Source organism: Electrona antarctica (genome assembly GCF_951216825.1).
Source record: "Electrona antarctica genome assembly, chromosome: 5".
Classification (NCBI taxonomy): Eukaryota; Metazoa; Chordata; class Actinopteri; order Myctophiformes; family Myctophidae; genus Electrona; species Electrona antarctica.
In genome coordinates this window covers 4785637-4811934 of record NC_136810.1, presented here as the reverse complement: position 1 = coordinate 4811934, position 26298 = coordinate 4785637, and the positions used below count along the sequence as shown (strand labels likewise).

Genomic DNA, 26298 nt, shown 5'->3' with positions numbered 1-26298 from the left:
AAATGCACCATTTACCATTTATAGTCAGTGCATGGAACTTCTCATGTCAAGGACCCCCAAACTGGTGTATTTATCCACGGGCCACCATTTGAGGTTGTTGATCGTCTATTTGAAAAAATAAAGCATATGGCTTATGTGTTTAAACTGTTCCTCATTTTGCTGGGGAGCCTCAGGACCCCACTTACAGAACCAGAGCCTTAGAGAGAAATCAGACACTGAGAGTAAGAGGAATGTTTGGGATGGTGGTGGTCAGGTGAGATCCCAGCTCCCATTCTACATCACAACAAAGGAACCAGGTTAGTGGCTCCTGGTCAGTTCAGCGTCGCTATACCATCGTCAGTGAAAGACAAAGGCCATTTCACTCAGCGGTATTCCCGGGGCTGTCCACATCATTTCACTCAGCGGTATTCCCGGGGCTGTCCACATCAGTGCCTGCAGGACCAGTTCAAAGGCAGCCGGTGGAGTATCTGGTCTCCGTCTCACAGAGGACTCAGTGTTGGCCGTGCAGATGTAGAATGACTTTTAGTAGGGGGGAGGGAGGTATGGTGACAGCAGTGGTGGACAAAGTACGAGTAACCCCAGTACTTCAGTCAAAGTAGATATATATACCTAGTCAAATATAACTCAACTACAAGTGAAGGTTGCTCAGACTTCAAAAGTATTCAATACAAAATACATTTTCTTTTAAATAACAACACATTACTGCAGTGATTCCCAACCTGTGTGCCGCGGCACTTTAGTTTGATATGTCCAGGTGTGTCTGATTTGACAGAAAGTAACACTAACCCTCCCCCGAAAGCAATATTATAGCTACTGGGCTGCAGGCTTCATATTGTTGCGTCGTTGTTGTTGTCACACGTCTAACCATTAGACGTGCGATGATAACAACAACGACGGAACAATAGACTCTAGCGACCCTCGGCCATTGATCGGATTACTGTATTGAAATGTGAACATTTACCTAAAAAAAACTAAATCTAAAATGTTCCAAAAGAGTGAAAATACTACACAACCCCCAGCATGTCACATCACGGCTCATTGTGAGGCCGTAGATCGGCTCATTGTGAGGCCGTAGATCGGCTCATTGTGAGGCCGTAGATCGGCTCATTGTGAGGCCGTAGATCGGCTCATTGTGAGGCCGTAGATCGACTCATTGTGAGGCCGTAGATCGACTCATTGTGAGGCCGTAGATCGACTCATTGTGAGGCCGTAGATCGGCTCATTGTGAGGCCGTAGATCGGCTCATTGTGAGGCCGTAGATCGGCTCATTGTGAGGCCGTAGATCGGCTCATTGTGAGGCCGTAGATCGGCTCATTGTGAGGCCGTAGATCGACTCATTGTGAGGCTGTAGATCGACTCATTGTGAGGCTGTAGATCGACTCATTGTGAGGCTGTAGATCGACTCATTGTGAGGCCGTAGATCGGCTCATTGTGAGGCCGTAGATCGACTCATTGTGAGGCTGTAGATCGACTCATTGTGAGGCTGTAGATCGACTCATTGTGAGGCTGTAGATCGGCTCATTGTGAGGCCGTAGATCGGCTCATTGTGAGGCTCATTGTGAGGCCGTAGATCGACTCATTGTGAGGCTGTAGATCGACTCATTGTGAGGCCGTAGATCGGCTATTTTCACAATGTTTGAAATATGAGTGTGTTTTGTACGCTTGGGTCCCGGGGGTCCCTTAATTCCTAGAAGTGTAATGGAGTCAAAAGATGCAGATGTGGAATGACTTTGAGGTGGGGGGAGGGGGGGGTGGACATGCGGATGGAAGCAAAGGGCTTTAGTTGTCATGTGTCTGCATTGCTTTTCCAGGTGATCTGGTACCGAGGGGGGCTAGAGGTCAAAGGTCATCCAGCTGTATCATACGCAGAGGTGAAACACCAGGAAGTGTGTGTTAACATGTGAAGGCCATACGTTGCCAACCAACCAAACCCTATCACCGGGTTCTCTGTCCGTGGGTTTGTGTGTTCATGATATCCGAGAGGGTTTGGTTTGATCGGAGCTTATATTATTATGTATGTTTATATAGACTTTTATACCACACTAGGATGACTCGGGATATCTAAGATAGAAAATATTCCCATGTAAAAACCTGTGGAAAGACCATGGAAATACACAGAGAGGTACTGACGAGGACGCGCACGCACGCACGCACGCACGCACGCACGCACGCACGCACGCATACGCACACACACACACACACACACACACACACACACACAGGTTTTATGACATAATTAAAAAAATAATAAAAAAAACTCTAAATGTCTAATCCTAGCCCTGACCCCAGCCTGAAATATATATACTTGTGGGGACATTTGATCCTCACAACTGAACACACACACCACACACACACACACACACACACACACACACACACACACACACACACACACACACACACACACACACACACACAGAGGACACGTGCCTGCAGGTTATGTGTGGCCAGGTTTCACTTTCCTCCTCTTAAAAGCATTACAGGAGGTAGGGGGGGGGGGGGGGGGGGGGGGAGGAGCCACAGCTGCAAATCAGCTCTGGGCGGGTGAGTTGGCAGGATGGGGAGAGAGAGAGAGAGAGAGAGAGAGAGAGAGAGAGAGAAGGGTGGGGGAGGAGTGAGACATACACACACACAGAGAGACAGACAGACAGACAGACAGACAGACAGACAGACAGACAGACAGACAGACAGACAGACAGACAGACAGACAGACAGACAGGGGGCTTTTATCTCTAACAGACTGTCCCAATGTCACTGTCAGTCCCCCCCCACCCACCCTCACATCCACACCTGCCAATGTCCTCCCCCACTCCCCTGAACCCTCCTCCTCCCCCTCCCAGAGGGGGGGTATCAGCTGACAGCTACATCCTGTGGAGGTCTGGAGGCTTCCTGCCTGGCCCCTGGCCCTGACCGGACGGACGGACACACTGACGTCTGGTGGTCTGCTTTAGGATGGGGGGGCGCTCACATCACACACATGCACACCAAGCTGGGAGGGAGACGAGACATATACAGACCCCCAATTCACCTCCCAAGTCCTGGCGTTCAAACAGGGTCCATGAGGGGGTCCCCGGCAATCATTTTAAATGGTTTTTTTTTAAAGGTTTAAAACCATTAAGTCTCATTATATTTTATTTTGCTATTCCAAAATAGAAGATCTAATAATGCTACAAAACGCAACGCAATGTGATCTTGGTGATCAGGTGATTTTGAAGTTGGCAAACATTGACACTATAATGATTCATATCAGACTATAGAGCTATTTAACACACTACGAATGGTGAAAATAAGAGTGCCAGGTTGGATGTGGGTAAAAGGAAAAGATGGCGTCATTTCAATTCTTATCGTCAACAAGCACCGAAACATGTAGTTCACCCACTTTTAAGTAGGACCTGTCTTGCCAGAACAAATACAGCTCATATCAGTTAAAGTCATATAACTCCATTGTTGTTCAAAACTCTGTTAAAACAAGTCTCAGAGCCATACTGTGTTGCTTTGGTCAACACTCAACGTCATTCAATAATTACAATGAACGTATTTTTTTCCAACGACTTCAAGAATGTAGGTGTTCCGGGAGACCTTACAATGACCAGATTCATTGCAATTATGGATGACGTTGACCAAAGCAACAGTGCACACTGCACAGGGACTTGTATTAACAGGTTTCTGGACAACGATGCTATATTTGTTCTGGCAAGACGGGCCATACTTGCAAGGCAGTGAAACACATGTTATGGTCTTCTAACGTCCGTAGGCTATATTGTTGACAACAGGTAAAAATGTAATTACGCCTTTTTCTTTAAAGCTGAAGTGATTGGCATTGAAACAGTGTCAATAGGTGCAGATGTAGAATGACTTTTATAGTAATGCAACCTGTGGTCACAACCATTCCAAAGCAGGACGTGTGGTAATGTGTGGGCAGTAATGACACAACGTAGCCCAAGGGAAAATGAGACCTATTATGGTATATGTGAGGAGGTACATAAATATAGATTATCGCTGTGGCAGATTGTGCTCTTTTAGAGCAGTGTGTGCAGTACGGTAGGTGGGTGACAGGGTAACCAAGGGAGGGGGGGGGGAGACAAGCTTCCACTGTCGAGGGAATCGGTGGGAACCGTGGGAGTCTCATGGCTGCGGCGAGCACGGCCGAGGCGTTGTGCGGTTCCATGGATTCCGACCCAGAAGAGCTCTGTTTCTGATTAACTTGCCTGATCCCCAGGGGGCGGAGGAGCGTTTTTAATAGGCCTGCTTTATAGGGGGCTCCCCTGCCAAGAGCCAGGAACCGGGAGCTGCAGTCTTAACTGCCGGGGGGCTCGTTCTCTGATGTCTTCAGCATGGGAGATTAGCTTAACCGTCTCTTTCCCTCAGCATCCTAAACCCCCTGGTCGCTTCATGGCTCTGAGTCTCCTCTGCTCTCTAGACTGCTGGACTGCTGCTGGAACCAGAACCTGGACGAGAGGCTTTCACTGGAACAGAGGTGGAGTTTGGACGGCGCGCTCTAGAAAAATGGGTTCCGAACTCCAGTCCAGTTCTACTGTCAAGCTCCCCCCACACGCGCACACGCACACACACAGGTAGTCTGGTAGCTCTCTCACTCTCTCTGTCCCTCTCTATTTCTCTCTCTCTTTGTCTATGTCTCTCTCTCTCTCTCTCCCCTTCCTGTGTCAATAAGGTGTGTTTATGTGAGCCGTACAGCAGCGAGGTACAGAACATCCTCATCCCTCCCCCCAATTCCAGGAATGTGACACCAATCCCTTGGTGTGTGTGGGAGCTCCTATATACAGACGACTGCTTTGGCAAAGGAAATCCCATAGTCCATAAGACAACAGCCAACACCTATTGACACCGTTGGCCGCGAACGTGACTGCGCCCCTGGCGCGGCTGCTAAAAGGGCCGTGTGTGCGTCACGTGCTGACTATAGCAGATATAACAAGCTTGAATAATAGCTGGGCTGTTTTCCCTTGTGCGGGCGTGCAATGGGAGTAAAGATGAGGCTTAAGCTTCTCTCCACCCTGCACCATTTCACACCCCCTTCCACGGGCATCAGAATGTGACTTGGCCGACACACAACGGAGGCCAATGACGAGTGAAAGGCGAGGATGAAAGACGGTACACACGGAGGAAGGAAGGCCCGGTCAGTGAAGGCCTCGGTCAGTGAAGGGACAGAGGAAGTGTTGGTTGAGTGTTGCAGGTGCAAAGAGGCCTGCCTCTCTCTCTCTCTTTCTATCTCTCTCTCTCTCTGTACATGCAGGGCAACACCATGGAATCTTGAGTAAACGGATCAGTTTCAGTACGCCCGGCCTGACGCACAATAATGTGACATATTTTCTTTACATTTTTTTTGTGGCTTTCGCCTTTATTTTATTTTTTATAGAGGGACAGACAGTAGGCTGACAGGAAATGGGGAGAGAGATGGGGGGAAGACATGCAGTAAAGGCCGTCGGGATCGGGAGTCGAACCCGCGGCACACTGCCAGACTGGATTACCAGCCAAGGTCTACAGCCAATAATGTGAAATATTGATTGTAGATTCAATGTTGAGCGACATTATAAGGCAAAAAGACAATCCTTCACACCAGGGATAATACAGTATACTATACTGTATATCTATCTATCTATCTATCTATCTATCTATCTATCTATCTATCTATCTATCTATCTATCTATCTATCTATCTATCGGTGGTCCTCAAACATTTTCATGTCAATGATCTCCAAATTGAGACACCCATGGACCCCCATTTGAAAAGACTTTGTACCATTTTTTGAAAATAGCAGATTATACAAGCGTTGTAAGCTTGTAGATCAGCTATTTTGGAATGAGTATTGTATTGTAGTGGTTAAACTGATTTTGATACTATATTAATAAATGTTGCTGGGGACGTACCACCTGGAACTCCCTCAAGGACCACCTGGAACTCCCTCAAGGACCACCTGGAACTCCCTCAAGGACCACCTGGACCTCCCTCAAGGACCCCACTTTGAGAACCACTGTCCCATCTTTCCCTCAAGGACCCCACTTTGAGAACCACTGTCCCATCTTTCCCTCAAGGACCCCACTTTGAGAACCACTGTCCTATCTTTCCCTCAAGGACCCCACTTTGAGAACCACTGTCCTATCTTTTTTCGCCCAGTGTCGAGGCCACATGTGGTGAATTTGTTTTGTTCCATCTCATGGATTTGCAGTCCTTTACTGAGCAAACAAACACAGAGTTTCGACTGCACCCGAATTCCTAAAACTAACAACGAAACATCAAACATCCACATCAAACGTTCCCCTCAGAAACACCCAGGTTGATCTCAGGAGGAGGTGAAGCAGAGCAGAAGCAGTGAGTCTACGTAAGATGTCTAAATAAAACCTCATGCCTGCTGTTTGGAAGGAACAGCTTTTCAGTTTTACAACTTCACATCAATGATGACTGGGTAGAAACAACGGTGTCAACTCAACACCGACTGTCCAACACAACAGCAGTGCAGTCTGTGTGTGGGCCAAATTGTCATGGATCCAACTAAGTCCAACGACTTATAGCATGTTACGTAGTCTGAAAACCCACCTTTTCAGACTCCATCATGGCCCATAGCACTTACCCTACCCCCTTAGACAGCACTTCTTAGACTTATATAGCATTTGAAACAGACTTATAGCATGTCATGTAGACAGCACAATAAGTGCATTGTATGTAGTCATAGCACTTCATAGTATATATGTACAGCATAGTATAGCATATATGTATAGTTTATATGTATAGTGTCATTATATAGATATGTTCTAGTTACGTTCTTAGCTTACGCATGTTTCGCAATAAATGCATTTTACATATGTGATGTATTCCCATGCTTTTTGTTCTTGCTTAATGTAAATCGCTCTGGATTAAGAGCGTCTGCTAAATGCCTAAATTGTAAATTGTACGTAGACAGCTCTAGAATTGCATTTTATGTAGTCATAGCACTTTATAGTACACATGTATAATATATAATATAGTATAGTATGTATAGTTTACATAGATACTCCACTGTTACGTTCTTAGCTTACGCATGTTTCATGATAACTACTTTTTATATATGTGATGTATGCCATGCTTTTTGTTATTGCTTAATGTAAGTCGCTCTGGATTAAGAGCGTCTGCTAAATGCCTAAATTGTAACGAAGATTCTACGAATTGTGTACAACTCACGAGGTACGATGACGAGTCTGTGACCTTAAATGTTGGCACTGACTGTGCACATGGAAACTTTTCTAGAGCTTTTCTCTGTTGTTGAGTCAAAATATAGGTTCTGTTTTAATGCAATGTGTAACATTATGGCTGCAAACCCAAACCTCAAAATACACATACTGTAGAACTTATGTTTAGACATCATATCATAAATATATACTCTCTGAGAAAAGCATACGTTCAACTAAAAAAGTCATAACCAGGCCAAAGTGTTACAGAGTAGCCGTACGTACATCTGGTGATTTTAAACGTATACAGTATTTGCAGGCTCCCATTCCCAACCACATGTGTTAGTTCCACAAGGTTCATGCATTTAAATTGGCTGTAATTTGAACAGTTCTGTCATCACACACTTACTGATGACAGAACAGATGGATCAACCTAGCATTGCTTAAACATTTTGCACATTACAATTTGGGATGAGTCTAGTGAAGTGGTACAGATGCTGCTACTTCCTGGGCTGTGATGCTAAAGACTGCAATTGGTCAGAAAACAACAATAGCAGCGATGCGACACATGGTTAGCTTGTTCACTATTTCTGAAATAGGGGTAGAGTCAAAACTAAAGTATTTGTCCGTACTGCAGTGATGTAAATAGGTTTTCAATGTAATGAGTCCCAGGATGCAGGGATGGTCTTTTAGATGAGTCCCACTTCAACCACGTTAGGAGTCATATTTTGCCTTTTCTTTTTTTTTTCTTTTTTACAAATTGCAGCATTGAACTCCCATTTCATTTTATATGGTTATAATGTGGTTATATTCATGTAGAAAACGGAAGAAGAAATGATTATTATAACTAAAGCTAGCAAAATAAACTAGAATAAAAAACAGTACAGTAGTACAGTAAGTGCATCCCGTGGAAGCAGAGGTCATTGTTTTATTGCGTCCCTTAACTATAAACTGCGTTTTGGGATGCAAAATGCACCCTATTTTAATCTCTGGTACTGTATGTAGTGGAGTGATGAAAGTCATAAGCTTAAAAAAAACAAATAAGTTAAGTACAGATACTCCAAACAATGTACAATATTCAAGTAAATGTTACTGTCTCCACCACGGCATGTATGTGATCAAAAGCGGCATGTCACTTCCTGTGTGTCACATGACGAATGACTCTCATCCTTATGGGTATTAAACAAAACTAATGAAATGCAGAGGAAACAGGCCACGGATCCATTGTCTTAGTTACACACACACACGTGCATGCAGCGGCGGTGCACGCATGCATGCACGTACACACACACACACACCCCATTGTTGTCTGCACAAGCACACACACGCACATGCACACACACACACACAGCGGTTTCCTCTCCCCAGACAGATCAGAGTCAGTGTGTTGTAAACATGTTCTGGAGTGCATTAAAGACAAACGGCCGCAGAACTTAAAGGAACAGGCAGAGGAGGAGACGTTTAACAGTGAAGGAACTTCCTGTCCAGCAGCGACAGAAGTGCTGCTAAAAATAGAACCGCCGGCCTCGTCCAGATGTGCTTTTCATTATGAGGTGAAGGAGACACAGAGAGAGAGAGACTGTTTCATTATGAGGTGAAGGAGACACAGAGAGAGAGTTTCATTATGAGGTGAAGGAGACACAGAGAGACTGTTTCATTATGAGGTGAAGGAGACACAGAGAGAGAGAGACTGTTTCATTATGAGGTGAAGGAGACACAGAGAGACTGTTTCATTATGAGGTGAAGGAGACACAGAGAGAGAGAGACTGTTTCATTATGAGGTGAAGGAGACACAGAGAGAGAGAGACTGTTTCATTATGAGGTGAAGGAGACACAGAGAGAGAGTTTCATTATGAGGTGAAGGAGACACAGAGAGAGAGTTTCATTATGAGGTGAAGGAGACACAGAGAGAGAGAGACTGTTTCATTATGAGGTGAAGGAGACACAGAGAGACTGTTTCATTATGAGGTGAAGGAGACACACAGAGAGAGAGACTGTTTCATTATGAGGTGAAGGAGACACAGAGAGACTGTTTCATTATGAGGTGAAGGAGACACAGAGAGAGAGTTTCATTATGAGGTGAAGGAGACACAGAGAGAGAGAGACTGTTTCATTATGAGGTGAAGGAGACACAGAGAGACTGTTTCATTATGAGGTGAAGGAGACACAGAGAGACTGTTTCATTATGAGGTGAAGGAGACACAGAGAGACTGTTTCATTATGAGGTGAAGGAGACACAGAGAGACTGTTTCATTATGAGGTGAAGGAGACACAGAGAGAGAGTTTCATTATGAGGTGAAGGAGACACAGAGAGACTGTTTCATTATGAGGTGAAGGAGACACAGAGAGACTGTTTCATTATGAGGTGAAGGAGACACAGAGAGAGAGTTTCATTATGAGGTGAAGGAGACACAGAGAGAGAGAGAGAGAGACTGTTTCATTATGAGGTGAAGGAGACACAGAGAGAGAGAGAGACTGAGGTGAAGGAGACACAGAGAGCGAGAGACTGTGGCTCAGGAGGTGCTTTTCATTATGAGGTGAAGGAGACACAGAGAGAGAGGGAGACTGAGGTTTCATTATGAGGTGAAGGAGACACAGAGAGAGAGGGAGACTGAGGTTTCATTATGAGGTGAAGGAGACACAGAGAGAGAGGGAGACTGAGGTTTCATTATGAGGTGAAGGAGACACAGAGAGAGAGAGACTGAGGTTTCATTATGAGGTGAAGGAGACACAGAGAGAGAGGGAGACTGAGGTTTCATTATGAGGTGAAGGAGACACAGAGAGAGAGGGAGACTGAGGTTTCATTATGAGGTGAAGGAGACACAGAGAGAGAGAGACTGAGGTTTCATTATGAGGTGAAGGAGACACAGAGAGAGAGGGAGACTGAGGTTTCATTATGAGGTGAAGGAGACACAGAGAGAGAGGGAGACTGAGGTTTCATTATGAGGTGAAGGAGACACAGAGAGAGAGAGACTGAGGTGAAGGAGACACAGAGAGAGAGAGAGACTGAGGTGAAGGAGACACACAGAGAGAGAGAGACTGAGGTGAAGGAGACACAGAGAGAGAGGGAGACTGAGGTTTCATTATGAGGTGAAGGAGACACAGAGAGAGAGAGACTGAGGTGAAGGAGACACAGAGAGAGAGAGAGACTGAGGTGAAGGAGACACACAGAGAGAGAGAGACTGAGGTGAAGGAGACACAGAGAGAGAGAGAGACTGAGGTGAAGGAGACACAGAGAGAGAGAGACTGAGGTGAAGGAGACACAGAGAGAGGGAGAGACTGTAGCTCAGGAGGTGCTTTTCATTATGAGGTGAAGGAGACACAGAGAGAGAGGGAGACTGTGGCTCAGGAGGTAGAGCAGGTCGTCCAATGATCCATGGGTCGGCGGTTCGAATCCAGGCTCCTCCTGTCTACATGTCGAAGTGTCCTTGGGCAAGACACTGAACGCCAAATAGCTCCCAATGTGCTGGTTGGTACCTCGCATGGCTTCCGCCGCAATCGGTGTATGAATGTGTGTGTGAATGGGTGAATGTAATGCACCTTGGATAAAGTAAGTAGCCTTGCCGAGCCATGGGGCCCATAGGGCAGGAGCCTATCTCCTGTTTCTGTAGCGTGAGGCAGCTTGATGTACAAGTACACCCCCTGGACATGACGCTAGTATGTCGCAGGGACTTACCCCCAATCCAACCCTTGATGCTGAGTGTCAAGCAGGGAGGCACTGCACTGAGTCTTTGGTATGACCCAGCCGGGGATTGAACCCCGACCTCCCAGTCTCAGGGCGGACACTCTAACCACAAGGCCACTGAGCTGATAAAGGCACTATATAAATCCACCGTTTACCATTTAGACACAGAGAGACAGACAGAGACGGTGAGATGTGTATTCTATTACACCACCGTTGTTTGAGAAGAGTACGTTAGCTTACTGCTTAGAGAACCTAACCCTTCAGGTTTTCCACCAGGTTCCCAGCAAGGCATGCACAGATATATATCAGACGACAAGCAGCATCGACCGAGTTGGGTTTCAAGAAGCACAGTCTGTCACACTGTCTATCAGGGTCAGGGTTAGGCCAATGTTTGGAACCGGTTGTTTGTCACCGATGGGTGACCTGCGAGCCGCCATCTGTGTGTTTGTTGTTTTGGAAGCAATGCTTGTTTGACTGAGCCAAGCGCTGTGACTCCCCACAACTATGATACGACTGCATTATCTCTCAAGGCAGGCATGTCTGTAATGCTTAAAGGCCAACTTCACTGATATATTCAATGTGGGCTAAATCCTATCGTTCTATTACAAGGACGTGTGGCAATCAGACACAATACTTCTCCACGTCTCCAGTGTGTTATGTCAGTGTGGCCCTGGAAAAATCTCCTCTACTCCAGCCTATGAAAATGACGCACTTTGACAAGTCTGAATTTGGTATATCTATCAGCATTGGTCGATATGGAGGGGAAATAATCAGGGTATCTTTATCAGCCTCAAAAACTCAGCCGGTCGGGTCAGTGTGTCTGTCTGTCTGTCTGTTTGTGTGGCTGCCTGCCTATCCATCCATCCATCCATCCAAGCCCAGCTCCACACAGAAGCACACAGTCGCAGTCTCTTCTGCAACAGCTGTTTTCAAAGACATTCTACTGGGTGAATCCATGTGTGCCAACATTACAACAGCTCCATCATTAGATCTCATCAAACCGAGACCAGCTCATCTTTCTCGGTCTCCTTCGGAAATCGTGACAACCGAACAAGCCCCCGTGGTTCACGTGACCCGACAACAGTGCACTTCAAGGACCTTGTTTAGTCAAAACAACGGGCACATCACGGCCGCTTGTTTTCAATCAGCCACTTTGGTTGATTAAAACCATGTCCTTATTCTTACTTTAAAGACCTCCTCCTCCTCCTCACTCACATTCCTCCATCCATGAATGTTCAGCCCAGACGAACACAGTGTTCTCCTTAAAACCTCATGTATGCTCCGCGGTATGACGGCGTATGGCGTGCACGGAAAACAGCAGAACTACAAGCTCATGGCGCGCCGCGAGCGCACAGCGCCGTGAGCTTGAAGGTCTAGCCTTCGCCACACGATGCCATCGTACGACAAAGTATAAATCTAGCTCTCGTCTCCTGTTTTTGTCTTCTTAGTTCTGTATTTTTGAGTAACGCAGAGCCAACAGTCTTGTTTTTATCTGCCTCTTTTTATTATTATTCCCCCCTTCCCCTCTTGTTCCTCCCCCCCACCTCTCTCCCTCCGCTCACCGCCTGCAGTAATAATAATTATTGGAAAACATTCATTTGCAGCGAGACCACATCGGGCCCTGAGGATTGAAATGTTGGAGACTGCGAGGGGAGGAGGAGGTAGGAGAAGTATGTTTGCGGTGCGGTCACAGTCAGGCAGCTCTGCCGAGCTCTGAAACGGACGTAGCAGCTCAACGGTGGACGGAAAAGAGCCTGAATGTGCTTGAGGTGACCTCAAAGCTATAGAGGTCACTCAATATACCTCTATAGCGTAGATAGAATGCGTCATGCAATCAGCCGTAATGGAACGCCACAGGGAAAAATAACAAGATTGTCGCACATCGGCCAGTGCATTCATCAAAGGTGACACCAGGACCATATAAATAAATGACACAGTACATAATGCACTTAACCCCAGGCATTCATTTACAAGGGGGATAAAAACATGAAAAGTTGAAATACGGAGATACACGTTTTCAATTCCGGCCCAACAGCAACTACATCATGCTTTAGAATAGATAACTGTTTCCAAACAGTGTTTGGGTCATGGACGCATATATTTTTTTCTTTTTTTGATATTTTCATTTTCAGAAATTAAAAAATAAAAACTTTTATTATGAATTTATTTATGAATAAAAAAATAAAAAAGAGAGATATACAAGCTCACAACGTGTCGCACCCGACAAGTTGCAGTGCTAGTTTGGGTCCCAGGGAAGATAATAGATAATATAAAAATATAAAATAATAATAATAATAATAATAATAATAATGTAAAAATTCTGTGTTGTGGGCTCGGACTCAAAAGTCTGGGTACCACCGCTTTAGATGGGAAATTTCCCGGGGCGACTGTCTGTCAGCGAGGCTCACATGGCCCAGGCAGCCGTCTCTATCACTGAACATGTCCGTATAAATAGCTGCACTGCTGTGACAGCAGGGCGGAACAGTATAATCTCCTGATGATCTGGCTCGGAGCTGGGATGCCACGGCGGCACGGCGGCAGTGCCAGGATGTCCAGATGGCGGGCCGGGATATCCGCTCCATCTGCCAAACCCCGAGAAGAGTAGCACCGACCAGCCGCGGCTGACCGGGCCGCGCCCCGGCCAGCGGATTACTGTGGCTCACTGACACACTGATCTACTATAGCAGGACACACCACAGAACACTGCCACTGGGCGTGTGTGTGTGTGTGTGTGTGTGTGTGTGTGTGTGTGTGTGTGTGTGTGTGTGTGTGTGTGTGTGTGTGTGTGTGTGTGTGTGTGTGTGTATGTGTGTGTGTGTGTGTGTGGGTGATGGGGAAACGAATGAGGCACGCAAGAAAGAATGAAATAAAGAACGAAGGGAGGAGGGAAGGAAAGAAAGAAAGAAAGATCTGTGTACTTTACTGGTACTGTTATATTATGTCTGTGTGTGTAATGATGTGTGTAGTTTACTGGTTCTGTTATATTGTGTGTGTGCATGTGCGGGTGTGCACACGTGTGTGTGTGTGTGTGTGTGTGTGTGTGTGTGTGTGTGTGTGTGTGTGTGTGTGTGTGTGTGTGTGTGTGTGTGTGTATGTGTGTGTGTGTGTGTGTGTGTGTGTGTGTTTTACTGTGTGATGGGGAAAGTGTGAATGTGTTCAAATTGCCAAAATAGCACATTGGCCAGATCACTATGGCCAGATCACTATGCATCGCATGCAACGCATCGTGAATTCGTAGATCTGCGATTTCCGCTGAATGTTGGCCTATATTTCCGCCCAGAGTTGGCCTATTATGACATCCCAGAGTGTGATCACATTCACAGAGGGTTAGGGACAGCTCTGCTCTGTGTGTCTGTGTGCCACAGAGTGGGGCTAAGAGGATTAGCTAAACGCCTCTGCATATACTATAGCGTAGCAACACAGAGCTGTAGAAATCCCACCGGCTGCAACCCCCCACCCTAGCCAACACTTTCCCTCCCCCAACAACCACCCCATCTCACCTTGTTCACCCAAATACACAGCCTGTACCGACTATGATGCCCACGATGGACACCTCCATAAGGCCCGGTCCAAATCCCGGTCATGAATGATGTTCAAAGATAGTGATATTTATTCATCCAGAGATGCGATTTACACACGCCGCTGTGAAGTATCAATCAGGCTTTACTCACAGTCTTCTGTGCCTGCTTTGTGCTATGTTTGTATGGAGGTGACAGGCATGGCTTGGTGCTGTCAGCCATGGCACAAACCTCTATGTTGTATGGAGGTGACAGTCATGGCTTGGTGCTGTCAGCCATGGCACAAACCTCTATGTTGTATGGAGGTGACGGTCATGGCTTGGTGCTGTCAGCCATGGTACAAACCTCTATGTTGTATAGAGGTGACAGTCATGGCTTGGTTCTGTCAGCCATGGTACAAACCTCTATGTTGTATAGAGGTGACAGTCATGGCTTGGTTCTGTCAGCCATGGTACAAACCTCTATGTTGTATAGAGGTGACAGTCATGGCTTGGTTCTGTCAGCCATGGCACAAACCTCTATGTTGTATGGAGGTGACAGTCATGGCTTGGTGCTGTCAGCCATGGCACAAACCTCTATGTTGTATGGAGGTGACGGTCATGGCTTGGTGCTGTCAGCCATGGTACAAACCTCTATGTTGTATGGAGGTGACAGTCATGGCTTGGTGCTGTCAGCCATGGCACAAACTAAACCTCCAAGCCTTGACAAATCACTCTGACAAACCAGATGGAGGAACAACACAGGGGGAGATATATGATCGTTTTATAATTGTGTACCTTTTTAACCCATTTTGACCTGAGATCAGATTCTAAAAATGTTTTCTACATCCTGACAGTTTTCTGAAAAAGCTATGTTTCTATGTCAGTGGTTCTTCGATTTTTCAAAAATAGCAGACCTACAAGCTCGTAGCGTGCCACTCGGTGGCGGCTACGAGGTTGTAGATCTGCTATTTTTCAATAGCTAAAGCATAACATAATGCTAACACCAAAAGGGGGTCCCTCCCAAAATGGAGTTTAGAAGATTTAGAACACTTTCCTGGGGTCTTTGTGTGAAATATGTGGTTTTAGATATTTTAGATTTTACCAGTCAGTGTCCAATGATGTCACAGACACTGCATGTCTCACTTCCTTCCTGGACTACATGTTGTCTCAGTAAGACTGCCCTCCCCCCTATCCACAAGGAGGAGCAGTGCCCCAAAGCATTATGGGAATTGTAGTCCAGGAAGGAAGTGAGCCCAGGCAGTGTCTGTGACATCATGGACACAGCTAAAATCTAATATATCTAAAACCACATATTACACACAGAAAGTGTCCTTTTAAGCATGAATGAAAACGACGACGACGCCAACATCAACATCAACAACAACAACACCAAAGAAGCTGCGAATGTAAGAACTGAGCCACTCAAGAGAAGCGCAGGGCCTCAAACATGAAACATTTATCTCTTTAAGACTAGATTCTCCAAATATATTCGTCTAGTATATACTTTGTGGTTGGCAGGACTTTATTGAACCCAGATGCTGGCCCCTGGTCTGTAAAGACAGACAGGCCTTATTTAAGACAGATCCATCAATACACAGAGCAGAATACACCCGCATGCACCACACACACACACACACACACACACACACACACACACACACACACACACACACACACACACACACACACACACACACACACACACACACACACACACACACACACACACACACACACACACACGCCAAAGCGTTTGGCATTCGACCCTTCCAGCTGTTCCATTAAACGCAGACGCTGACGCCATCACCTTTTTTTCAAATTCCAAAAACGGGCACAACACATTGAGACTGAGAGTCTGGTCCTGAAACCAGACCTGCTGTTCTGTCACATGGAAGCAAGCCGGAGATATGAGGTATAGAAACATGGAGCAGAGAACAGAAAGACAGGGTGATTAGGTCTTGCTGGAAACACGCTGAAATCTAAAGGATTCGATTCGATTCCGATTCTTGGGGTCACGATTCGATTCAACTCGATTCTCAATCCAAAAACGTTTTTTTTTTAATTTATTCTAAAGTTTTTTTTGTCCAGATTCAAAACTATTCTCTATTCAAAATGATTCTCGATACAATACAATACAGCTGTGCTGAACTGAAGTGACTAGTACTGACTACAGTAACTTGAAAATGACTGAAGGCATGGTGTTTACTGTGATTAGGGTAAGCTTACATTTCATATCACAAACACTGTGGCAGCGGTGGCCGAACGGATAGCGGCGCGGTCTTGATACCGGAAGGTTCCTAGTTCGAATCAGCCGTCCGACACGTTAAAATTACCACCGCTGAAGTGCCCTTGAACAAGGCATTGAACCACTACGATGAAATGTGTTCTATGAGCAGGGCCTGGCTGGAAACAAGTTCTTGAGCTTAGCCCAGATACCCTGGGTAAATATAGATTTCATTTCATTTCATTTCACCATGTAGTGAAAACTCCTGTAACTGTAAGCAGAAAAAAATAAAAATAAAAAAATAAATAAAATCGATTTTTGGAAATTATTAATCGATTTTGAATCGTTCATAGCGGGAATCGCGATTCTAATTTGAATCGATTTTTTTTGGCACCCCTACATGACAACAAGGATAACCTACAACAAGTTATTAATGTCCTCTGGCGTCTTTATGTGAGATGACTTTTGGCATTAAAATGTGTCAAATTGTCAAACATTGTGACAATACCAGAACCCATTTTTACCTGAGATCAGACCTACAAGAGCAGACTGAGAGCAGACCTACAAGCTCGTAGCGCACCACTCGGTGGCGCGCTACGAGCTTGTAGACCTGCTATTTTTCAATAGCTAAAGTATAACAGAATGCTTGAAACACCAAAAGGGGTTCCCGCCCAAAATGGGTTAAGAACATGACTTGAATAAATGTAATTGGTTACTTTTCCACAGCTGCCTATCTGTGCACTTGTTCCAGAACAAAGAGAGCGGAGTATATCCCACACGGACGCAGCCTACATCAGGAGGTTCAAAGGTTATCGCGCTTCAACACCGGCTCGGCTCCAATAAATATTGACATCCCTCTCTCCAGTTTAATTGCTGCCGCTTGTTACAGGCAGGGATGCATCGTCTCCCACAGGACACAAAAAGCAGCAGAGCTGCTCAGCGAAACCACCAGCGAAACGAAACTGCTAAATCTGCGTTTTGCAGATTCCTTGAACTAATTAAGCAAACAACACCCATCCAAATTGTCAGCCTGTGTACAGAAATAAACGCTGACACCAACAACGCCGTTTTTTTCCAATCCTGATCCGCAAAACATTTGTGTGGGACAGCTTAATTGGGATGAGAAAATCCTCAATTTTGAGTAATTTTCCATGATAAGCACCGCATCCAGGACCGGGGCAGGCAAGTTGATCACTCCTCTTTAGATTAAGATATGTTTTGGTATGTTATGCACATCACATTTCATTACGTTTCTTTAAAAAAAGAAAATCTTTACAACATTTTCCCATACGGTTTACTTATTTATTTTTTGAGAAACTCATACAGAATTTACAGATGGCAAGCCAGGGAATGTTTACTGCAATCCCAAAGTTAATGTCACAGAAATAGAGGGTCGAGTAGAAGCGAGTGTGAGTATATAGTGACACAGTTACAGGGATCTTTATGGGTATCCTATCTACGGCTGTAAACCCATTTTCCCTCCATCCCTGTCTGTCCCTCTCTCTCTCTCTACCTCACTATCTCTCGCTTGATCCCTTTTCTCTACCAGCGATCATTCTCTCACACGTTGTGTTCTGCAGCAGAAAGCACACAGACATGCTCTGCTTTGAAGTGTTTTCCTGGCAGTCTGAGCCTCCGCTTTGGTGGTGGCCTGATGCCAGCATCCAGCAGAGAGTCGTTTGTTTGACCTCATTGTACCTCGCTCAGTCACATTAAATGCTGGTTTATACTTTGTCGTACAAATTTGGTCAGATCACTATCACTGCTATAGAGTGTTTGTTCAATATCAGGTGGTCTAGTGGTCTTCCCGTCTCTCCAGCTCTTTAATAAACACAAAATCCATTCAGGAGAGAGAATCTCACAAAAGATCATTTATTAGTTCCAGTTTCAATTTATCTGCTAATTTATTTGTTTCACCACTTCCCGTTTCACTTGTTTATCCTGTAGGCCTATCCTGTATGGGGTTTCTTTCCTGATTGAATACAATTGGTATCTCGACATGATAACTGCTACTGAATTAAACACTATAGCAATGATTACTGTGGGGAAAATAGAGCAATTTAATACAACAGAATCCCTTAAACGCGTAACGAGTAAATGCCAAAAGGCCAAATTCACACCAGCAGTTAATTCTTCCACTAAATGGGTCGTATAAAACATCTGAGACAAACAACCACATCAAATGTGTATTGTACGCGTTAATTAAACAGGTTTTGATAACAATTTCACAATAAGAATACTTTCTACAAAGAAAGACCTTGTAACTGACTGCACAAACAAGTGAGTTGCAGTGCAAATGTATAGAAGGTACCGCTACGCAATATCTGCCTTGTTTTAAAGTGATTTAAAGTGATTTAAAAAGTAACACTTTGTTGCAAAGCCTTGCACTTAATAACCATCTTTCAAGACAAAAAGGAGCAGTAGGACATTTTTAAATGGAAACAGTAATATATCCATGTAATGTGGTATGATGAATATTGCAAACAAGACGTTGGTGATACTGATAAATGTGGTCCTAATCTCGTCTGTTAATGGTTAATGAAGGTCGGGGCTCTTGCTCAGACAAAATAAATCTAAATTACCTTTGCAAAACCATGACAATGATATCATTGCTATTTATTTAGTGTGTTGGATTACTTATTTCGAAGCAGGTTTCAAGTAGGCTACTCTCTACTTAGTTGCTTTTCATACTGTACTGAAATGGAATGGAATCCAATGACTTCCTCGACTACCAAGCGTACCATAATTTTAGTCAGTGGCGCACTAAACATGCCAGACCACTGGTATGGTCTTTGACTCTTTAAGCTAATGTGATGCATCTTCTTTACATGGCTAACATTTAATAAGAGCTGAGGATGCCTGTACGCAGAATGACAGCAGCGGGGCAGCTATATTTGGTTTTTAGAGGCGTGGAAGCGTGAACGCTGTTAAAGACATGCCAATGTAGCTATTTTCCCCTGAGCAGCCGATGGTCCGTTTACGACCCCACCTCTGCAGACAGCTTTAGACCATGTTGGCATGTGACCTACGGCTACCAGCTGTCCAGTGTGTGTGTGTGTGTGTGTGTGTGTGTGTGTGTGTGTGTGTGTGTGTGTGTGTGTGTGTGTGTGTGCATATGAGCATGTTCACTTGTATGCCTGTTTGTGAGTGCATCGATGTTGCATTTTGATGAATTGAACATGGTGGACCCTCTTGTAAACAAGTGTAATGCTTAATTGGGTCGTCCACTCACAGTTAACAGTCTTTGTATTGAGTTTGTGCTTGAAATGTACTCTAATTCTGCAAACTGTTAATAAATAAATCAATCAATCAAAGCATTATGGACATTGGCATGGTCATCCGTGTGGCCGAGAAGGTTCCTTTTTCTGACCTAAATACTGCCGTCAGCAATCAACTCCACTGAAATGTGTGTCAATCATGGGGGGGGGGGGCTCGAGTTGATCTGTCTGCTCCAAGTGACCGAGTGACAAAGCAGATCAGCAGCGTAGTCACAATAAGCTCACACACTTCTCTGTGTGGTCTCATCTCACGCTCCTGTCCGGCCATTTTATGCTGCATCAGACTTCAGAGGTGGTCCTCTGGATCAGGGGTTCTCAACCTTCAGAGGTGGTCCTCTGGATCAGGGGTTCTCAACCTTTTTGGCCCCCTTTTTGGGACCCCCGGAAAAGGCTTTGGCTTTGGCCATGTCTCGCAACCCCCGCCCCGCCCCGCACCCCCTCCCCACCACCAATACAAACTGACTGCAAAATAACCTATCTATTAATAATAGAGAAAATATATCATAAATGAATACTGAAACCAGATATAATCATTAAGGAAAGTGTATGCATGTACTATGTGTACTATGTAAACTCTTAATTTCCATTTTCCAGCCATTCAGTTGCAAAAAAATAAATAAAAATAAAAATGTTTTTTTTATTTTATATAATTTGGGGACCCCCAAAAAATATCTGGTGACCCCCCTAGGGGTCGGGACCCACGGGTTGAACCCCTGCTCTGGATCGACACATTTTTTGCCCAATCTGTATGGTAGAGGATGTGAATACAACATAACGCTAGTTGTATTTGGTCTCCCTGCTCTTTTATCAAGGCATTCATATCCTGTGGTTTGGTCTGACCACTACTGGTTGAAAGGTGGTACTGCCTGAAGGTCAAAATGATTAATTTCCCCCTGAGCAAGTAGTGAAGATCTATTAGCTCATTCTTGCACTCGACCAACTCGTTCAAATCCCTTCCGTAACATGACAGTTGCAGACTGTAGCTTAAAATATACAATAATGTAGACCCCACTCTTTTAACCCGCTTTGGGGTAGCGGTGGCCTAAGGGTTAGAGGAGCGCCCTTGTTGCCGAAAGGATGCCGCTTCGATTCCCCGGACGGGCAGGAAAAATCTGGGTGGGGAAGTGATTGTCAACACCGCTGAAGTGCCCTTGAGCAAGGCACTGAACCCCCAACTGCTCCCCCTGGAGCTGCTTAGTGGCCAACAGTATAAGACTGTGGTTGTACTGGTCAGCTCCCAGGTTTTAATGTGTGTGTGTGTGTGTGTGTGTGTGTGTGTGTGTGTGTGTGTGTGTGTGTGTGTGTGTGTGTGTGTGTGTGTGTGTGTGTGTGTGTGTGTGTGCAGGGCATTGCTGAAAATGAGCACCTGTGCTCAGCTACTTCCCTGGGTAAATAAAGAATAAATAAATAAACCCCGTCCTAACTATTTAGGAGCAGTCAGTGAGTTGCTACAGCGCCCGGGGAGCACTTAGGGGTTAAGTGTCTTGCTTACGGACACTTCTACACACAGACCGGAGAACTTCTGTTTCCAAGACCACTAAAGCTCGCTCTACCATTCAGCTGAGGCCGTCCATCTAGAGTTCCTTCCTAATCCTCAATCCCCAACTGTCTTTCTTAGGCTTTGTGTCTGTAATACTTGGAGGAATTTGTTGCGGGTAGACAAAGGAAACAATCTTAAGTTCTTATGGTCCTTGCACACCACTGCCGTTTTTTCATGTGATTCATTCATCCACAGACATACTATTGTTTGTGTCATGAAGTTATCCTCAGAGAATGTGAAATTCAAATTTGTGAATATTAAGTGCGGTGATTCAGGGGTAGAGTGCCTGGATGGTAACCGCAAGGTTGCCAGTTCAAACCCGGGCTCCCCCAGAGTTACTGTCGAAGTGTCCTTGAGCAAGACACTGAACCCCTAATTGCTCCCGATGTGCTAGTTGGTGCCTTGCATGGTTTCCGTTGCCATCGGTGTATGAATGTGTGTGTGAATGGGTGAATGTAATGCACAATCTATGTAAAGCGCCTTGGATAAAGGCGCTATATAAATGCACCATTTACCATTTTAAGTGCCAATAAAGCGATGCAATTCTTATTTGGAATAATGTAATTTTTCATGCAGAATAAAGGCTATATTATTATGAATACATGTGATTGATTTGCTGGTGATTTCCACATTGTTTATTCGTAAATCCCTGTGTGTATAAAATACCTTGTCGTACAAGTGACAGTAAAACTAGCCGATCTACAAGCTCACAATATTGTAAAGCTATATATATTTGCTATTTTTGAGTGGTGCAACCACTCCAAGGAACAGCAATGTCCGTGTTCAACTATGTTTGTGACTATGTTTGTGTGTGACTATGTGACTATGTGACTATGATCACCAGTCAGTACCAATGAGTACCAAAAGTGGCACTGTTGTGCCAGAAACGGAGAGAGAGAGATAGTGCTGCACTGTTGCCTGCTAATGAGAGAGAGAGAGAGGGGGGGGGGGGGGGGGGGGGGATTTGCACCACTCAGTTCACACGGGTGTGATTTTTAATTGTCCAGGCACTGGGAGAATGGTGTAGTTCATCAGTGTGGTGCCTGTGCTGAATGACCAATCGCAAAAACAAATAGCATTTTTGTGAGAGGAAAGCAAAAGCGAAAAAAAAGAAAAGACAAAAAAAACTAAACTAAACAAAAAAACAGATACAGAAAACCTAATCCAAGCCCACAGAAAGCACATTTCGTCCCCCTCGTAAAAAACCCTCCCTTGTGGAAGATAAACCCGCAGCTCAGGAACCATGTTTGTGTGGATATAGTTTCCTCTACTTACCTCTGGAGTTGGTTGCCATGTCTGCCACCTTCTGAAAGGCATCTAGGAAAGCCACCGCAGCCAAGATTGTGGTCCTGGAGAATAAAGGAAAATAAATGTTTGGATAATATTTTAGGGGTAGGGAACTGTGACGGACATTGTGCATTTGTTTGTTTAACTGTAATGTGTTTTTTTTTGTTTTGTTTTTTTGTTCTGTATTTATGGACATTTCCTGATGTTTCTTCGAAGATTTTGTTTGTATTTGTGCTGCCATGGGGATGTGGGGGGGACAATATATGTGAATAATTGTTTTCTTTATGTTATAAAGAAATATCAATAATAATAAGAAACATTTTATATTCACCTGAGTTGAGAGTGCAGCTTCGTGGCCTTGGCACTGAAGTCCTCCCACACCGGATAGGAGCTCTAAGAAGACACAGAGAAAGGGGGGACAAACATCAGACAGACGTCTCGGAGGCCATGGGAGAAGATGCTAAACACACACTGAGGGCCAAGTGACAGAACACAATGTTCCTGCTCAATAAGAGTGAGCTGATACACTCTCGATGTCAAGCTCACATTCTGTTGTTTTCTCTCAATACCTCCCAATAAGATGCTGATAAGCCACTGAGTGAAAGTGAGTATAGATAAATGGTACACTACTACATCCAAGCTCAAGGCCACCAGCTCAGTGGCCTTGTGGTTAGAGTGTCCGCCCTGATACTGGGAGGTCACGGTTCGATCCCTGGCCGGGTCATACCAAAGACTCTAAAAATGGGACCCAGTGCCTCCCTGCTTGACACTCAGCATCAAGGGTTGGATTGGGGGTAAGTCCCTGCGACATACTAGCGTCATGTCCAGGGGGTGTACTTGTACATCAAGCTGCCTCAAGGCTACTTACTTACTACATCCAAGCAAGTAATAGATACTGAGTACTGACACACTACAGCTACACGCGGTGGCTATAACAAAGTATATTTACTCGAGTACTGTACTTAAGTTAAAAACAAATGTGAGTATCTGTAATTTACTTGAGAATTTGCATTTTTAGATACTTTCCATCCACTATATTTTGAAGACAAATGTTGTATATTTGACTCTACAGAATAAGTAAAGTGCCACGATGCGACATATTGTGAGCATTGATTATTATTATTTTGTTTTCAAGATTTCTTCCTGGAAACAGCAATGCATTGATATAAAAATATGTACCTGTGTTATTTCTACTTTTGAATACATAAGTAGCAACTTGTAGTCAGTCACTAGTTGAGCGAGTACTGGGGTTGAGGACTTTGTTCAAAGTGAGTATACTAACTCACACCACTGAATGAAATCCATAGATATTGACACGTCAGTGAATTCAAAGCCAGTATAGGCCAAGAGGGTGTGGAATAACGCACCCAAGACTCAGCTTGTGGCCTTGGGGTTGGGTTTTATGCAGGGATGATGGATGTGTTCTTAATATGCTGTTACCTGCCTTTCAACAAAAAAGAAAGATCAGCATGCATCTTTTCCAAGATTCCGAGATATCCTGCAGTGCTAATTTAACACAGAGAGAATAAAAGTCGTGGATCGTTCCAGTTTAAAGGAGCATTCAGTGATTTGGGTGATTTGGAAAACCACCCAGTCCGCCCCGGTAACAAAATGTGCACATGCACGCTCTACAGTGGGGGGAAGTGCAACAGGCCAACAGCATGTGCACCAAGGCCCGCCCCCACTCGATCATGATTGGAGGAAGGCCCCTCTCATCCTGATTGGATGAAGGTTTTGCCACCCGCCACCAAAACTGAAACTAGGGTTTTTTGACCCCAGGGGCTCACTGGGGACAGGGAGGAACTCCTTATATGGTCAGCACACTCTATAGTAGGGAGGATTATCCAGAAAAAGAATTATTAAAAATAAGTGATATTTGAATTAATGAATCAAATCACTGAATATACCTTTAACATTATCCGTCTCCTCAAGCCAGTCATCTTTGGTGTCCCTGCATGCGTTGTCCCTATGTTGGTCATGTCACTATAGCTATATAAATTCATTAGGGTGAAAGATTTTTCAAAAACATTTCCAAAATAGTTTGTAGACCGACCTATTTCCGCTATTAATCATATACAACAAAGTATATATGGGGCTTAAGTAGCTTTGAATAAACAGCCAGGACTTTGCTGTGAAGTTTCTCCCAGTGCTTTGCTTTTCAATGCCCACAGATACCTCTTTTACTTACTACTTACTTAGCATGCTCTCTCCACAGCTGTGGCTTGAGGCAGCCTGCTACATGTTAATAAGCTGTGCATGTGTGTCATGCATAGGCCTGTCAGTTATTACATAATCGCCGGATCGCAGTTACAATAATTTTGCACAAACGTCGTAATCGTTTCAATTCATCGGTATGAATTAATCTGTGGAAGAATTGGCGGAATTGGCAGATCTATACAGGCTCACAACGTGTCGCATAGTGGCATTGAGACAAGATGTTTGAAAGTATAAACCATATCGAATGCATGGACTGTTTTGGCAATGACATTATCATTATTATTTTTTTACTTTATTTAACAGTTTTTCATATGACATGTACACATACAAAATAACGTTATATCTGTCCTTTGCAATTCATGTTTATAATGCCTAAAAGGCAAAAGTAGCCTTGCCGAGCCATGAGGCCCAAAGGGCAGGAGCCTATCTCCTGTTTCTGTAGCGTGAGGCAGCTAGATGTACAGGTACACCCCCTGGACATGACGCTAGTATGTCGCAGGGACATCAAGGGACCAATCCAACCCTTGATGCTGAGTGTCAAGCAGGGAGGCACTGGGTCCCATTTTTAGAGTCTTTGGTATGACCCGGCCGGGGATTGAACCCCGCGACCTCCCAGTCTCAGGGCGGACACTCTAACCACAAGGCCACTGAGCTGGCTAAAAGGCAAACTGAAATATATATATTTTTTGTAAATATGTTAGTGTTCAATGCCAAAACACCACGATTAAATCGTTAATTGCAATCATTTGTATGACAATCAATCATCCAACATAAATTAAATGATCGTGACAGCCCTAGTCATGGATTCATGTGCCTGAGTGCATTGCACTGAAAGAGCACACGTAAAAAATGTAATAAAGTTCAAGTTGGAAGTTGACACGTGTGTGTTTTTGGGGAGAACATTAGGGCAGGTAGCCTGCAAGGTCTTTGAGCGATCGCGATTAGATTTCCAACAGGATCATGGCAGCCTGCCTGCCTGAGGGCACTATCACAGAACCAGTCCGAACATAAAACACCTTCATGGGGTAGATCCCCATGATCATGGCAGCCTGCCTGAGGGCACCATCACAGAACCAGTCCGAACATAAAACACCTTCATGGGGTAGATCCCCCGTTTCAGCCTATAAACAAGAAGAAGCTGTGCTTCTGGCCTGGAGGAAGGGAAAAAAAGAAGGCCTCTTTAGTCTTTAAAGAGAATTCTGACTACATGTAGTAACGTAGAATCTAGAAACGCTTGAATGTTGCCTTTACTTGTCATTCCTGTGATCTGAAATTTAAAGCAGTGATTTTCAGCCCTTTTAATCCATTCTGGACGGGAACCCCTTTTGGTGTTTTAATGTCAAGGACCCCCAGTTTGATATGCATTAGGCCACAGACTCCCATTTGATACTATTTTGGAGCTCTCATC

General features: G+C 44.7%; 1 protein-coding gene across 2 annotated transcripts in view; it reads right to left on the bottom strand.

Moving 5' to 3' along the window:
* The window catches only part of LOC306922778 (protein MTSS 2-like), a 63752-nt gene that overhangs the window by 27469 nt on the left and 9985 nt on the right, over positions 1-26298 (bottom strand). For both annotated transcript variants that reach the window (XM_079500598.1, XM_079500599.1), the window contains exons 2-3: positions 23005-23066; positions 22662-22735 (exon numbers count right to left, since the gene is read on the bottom strand). In XM_079500598.1, coding sequence (XP_079356724.1) covers positions 22662-22735; positions 23005-23066 — 136 coding nt within the window. The remainder of the gene's footprint in view (positions 1-22661; positions 22736-23004; positions 23067-26298) is intronic.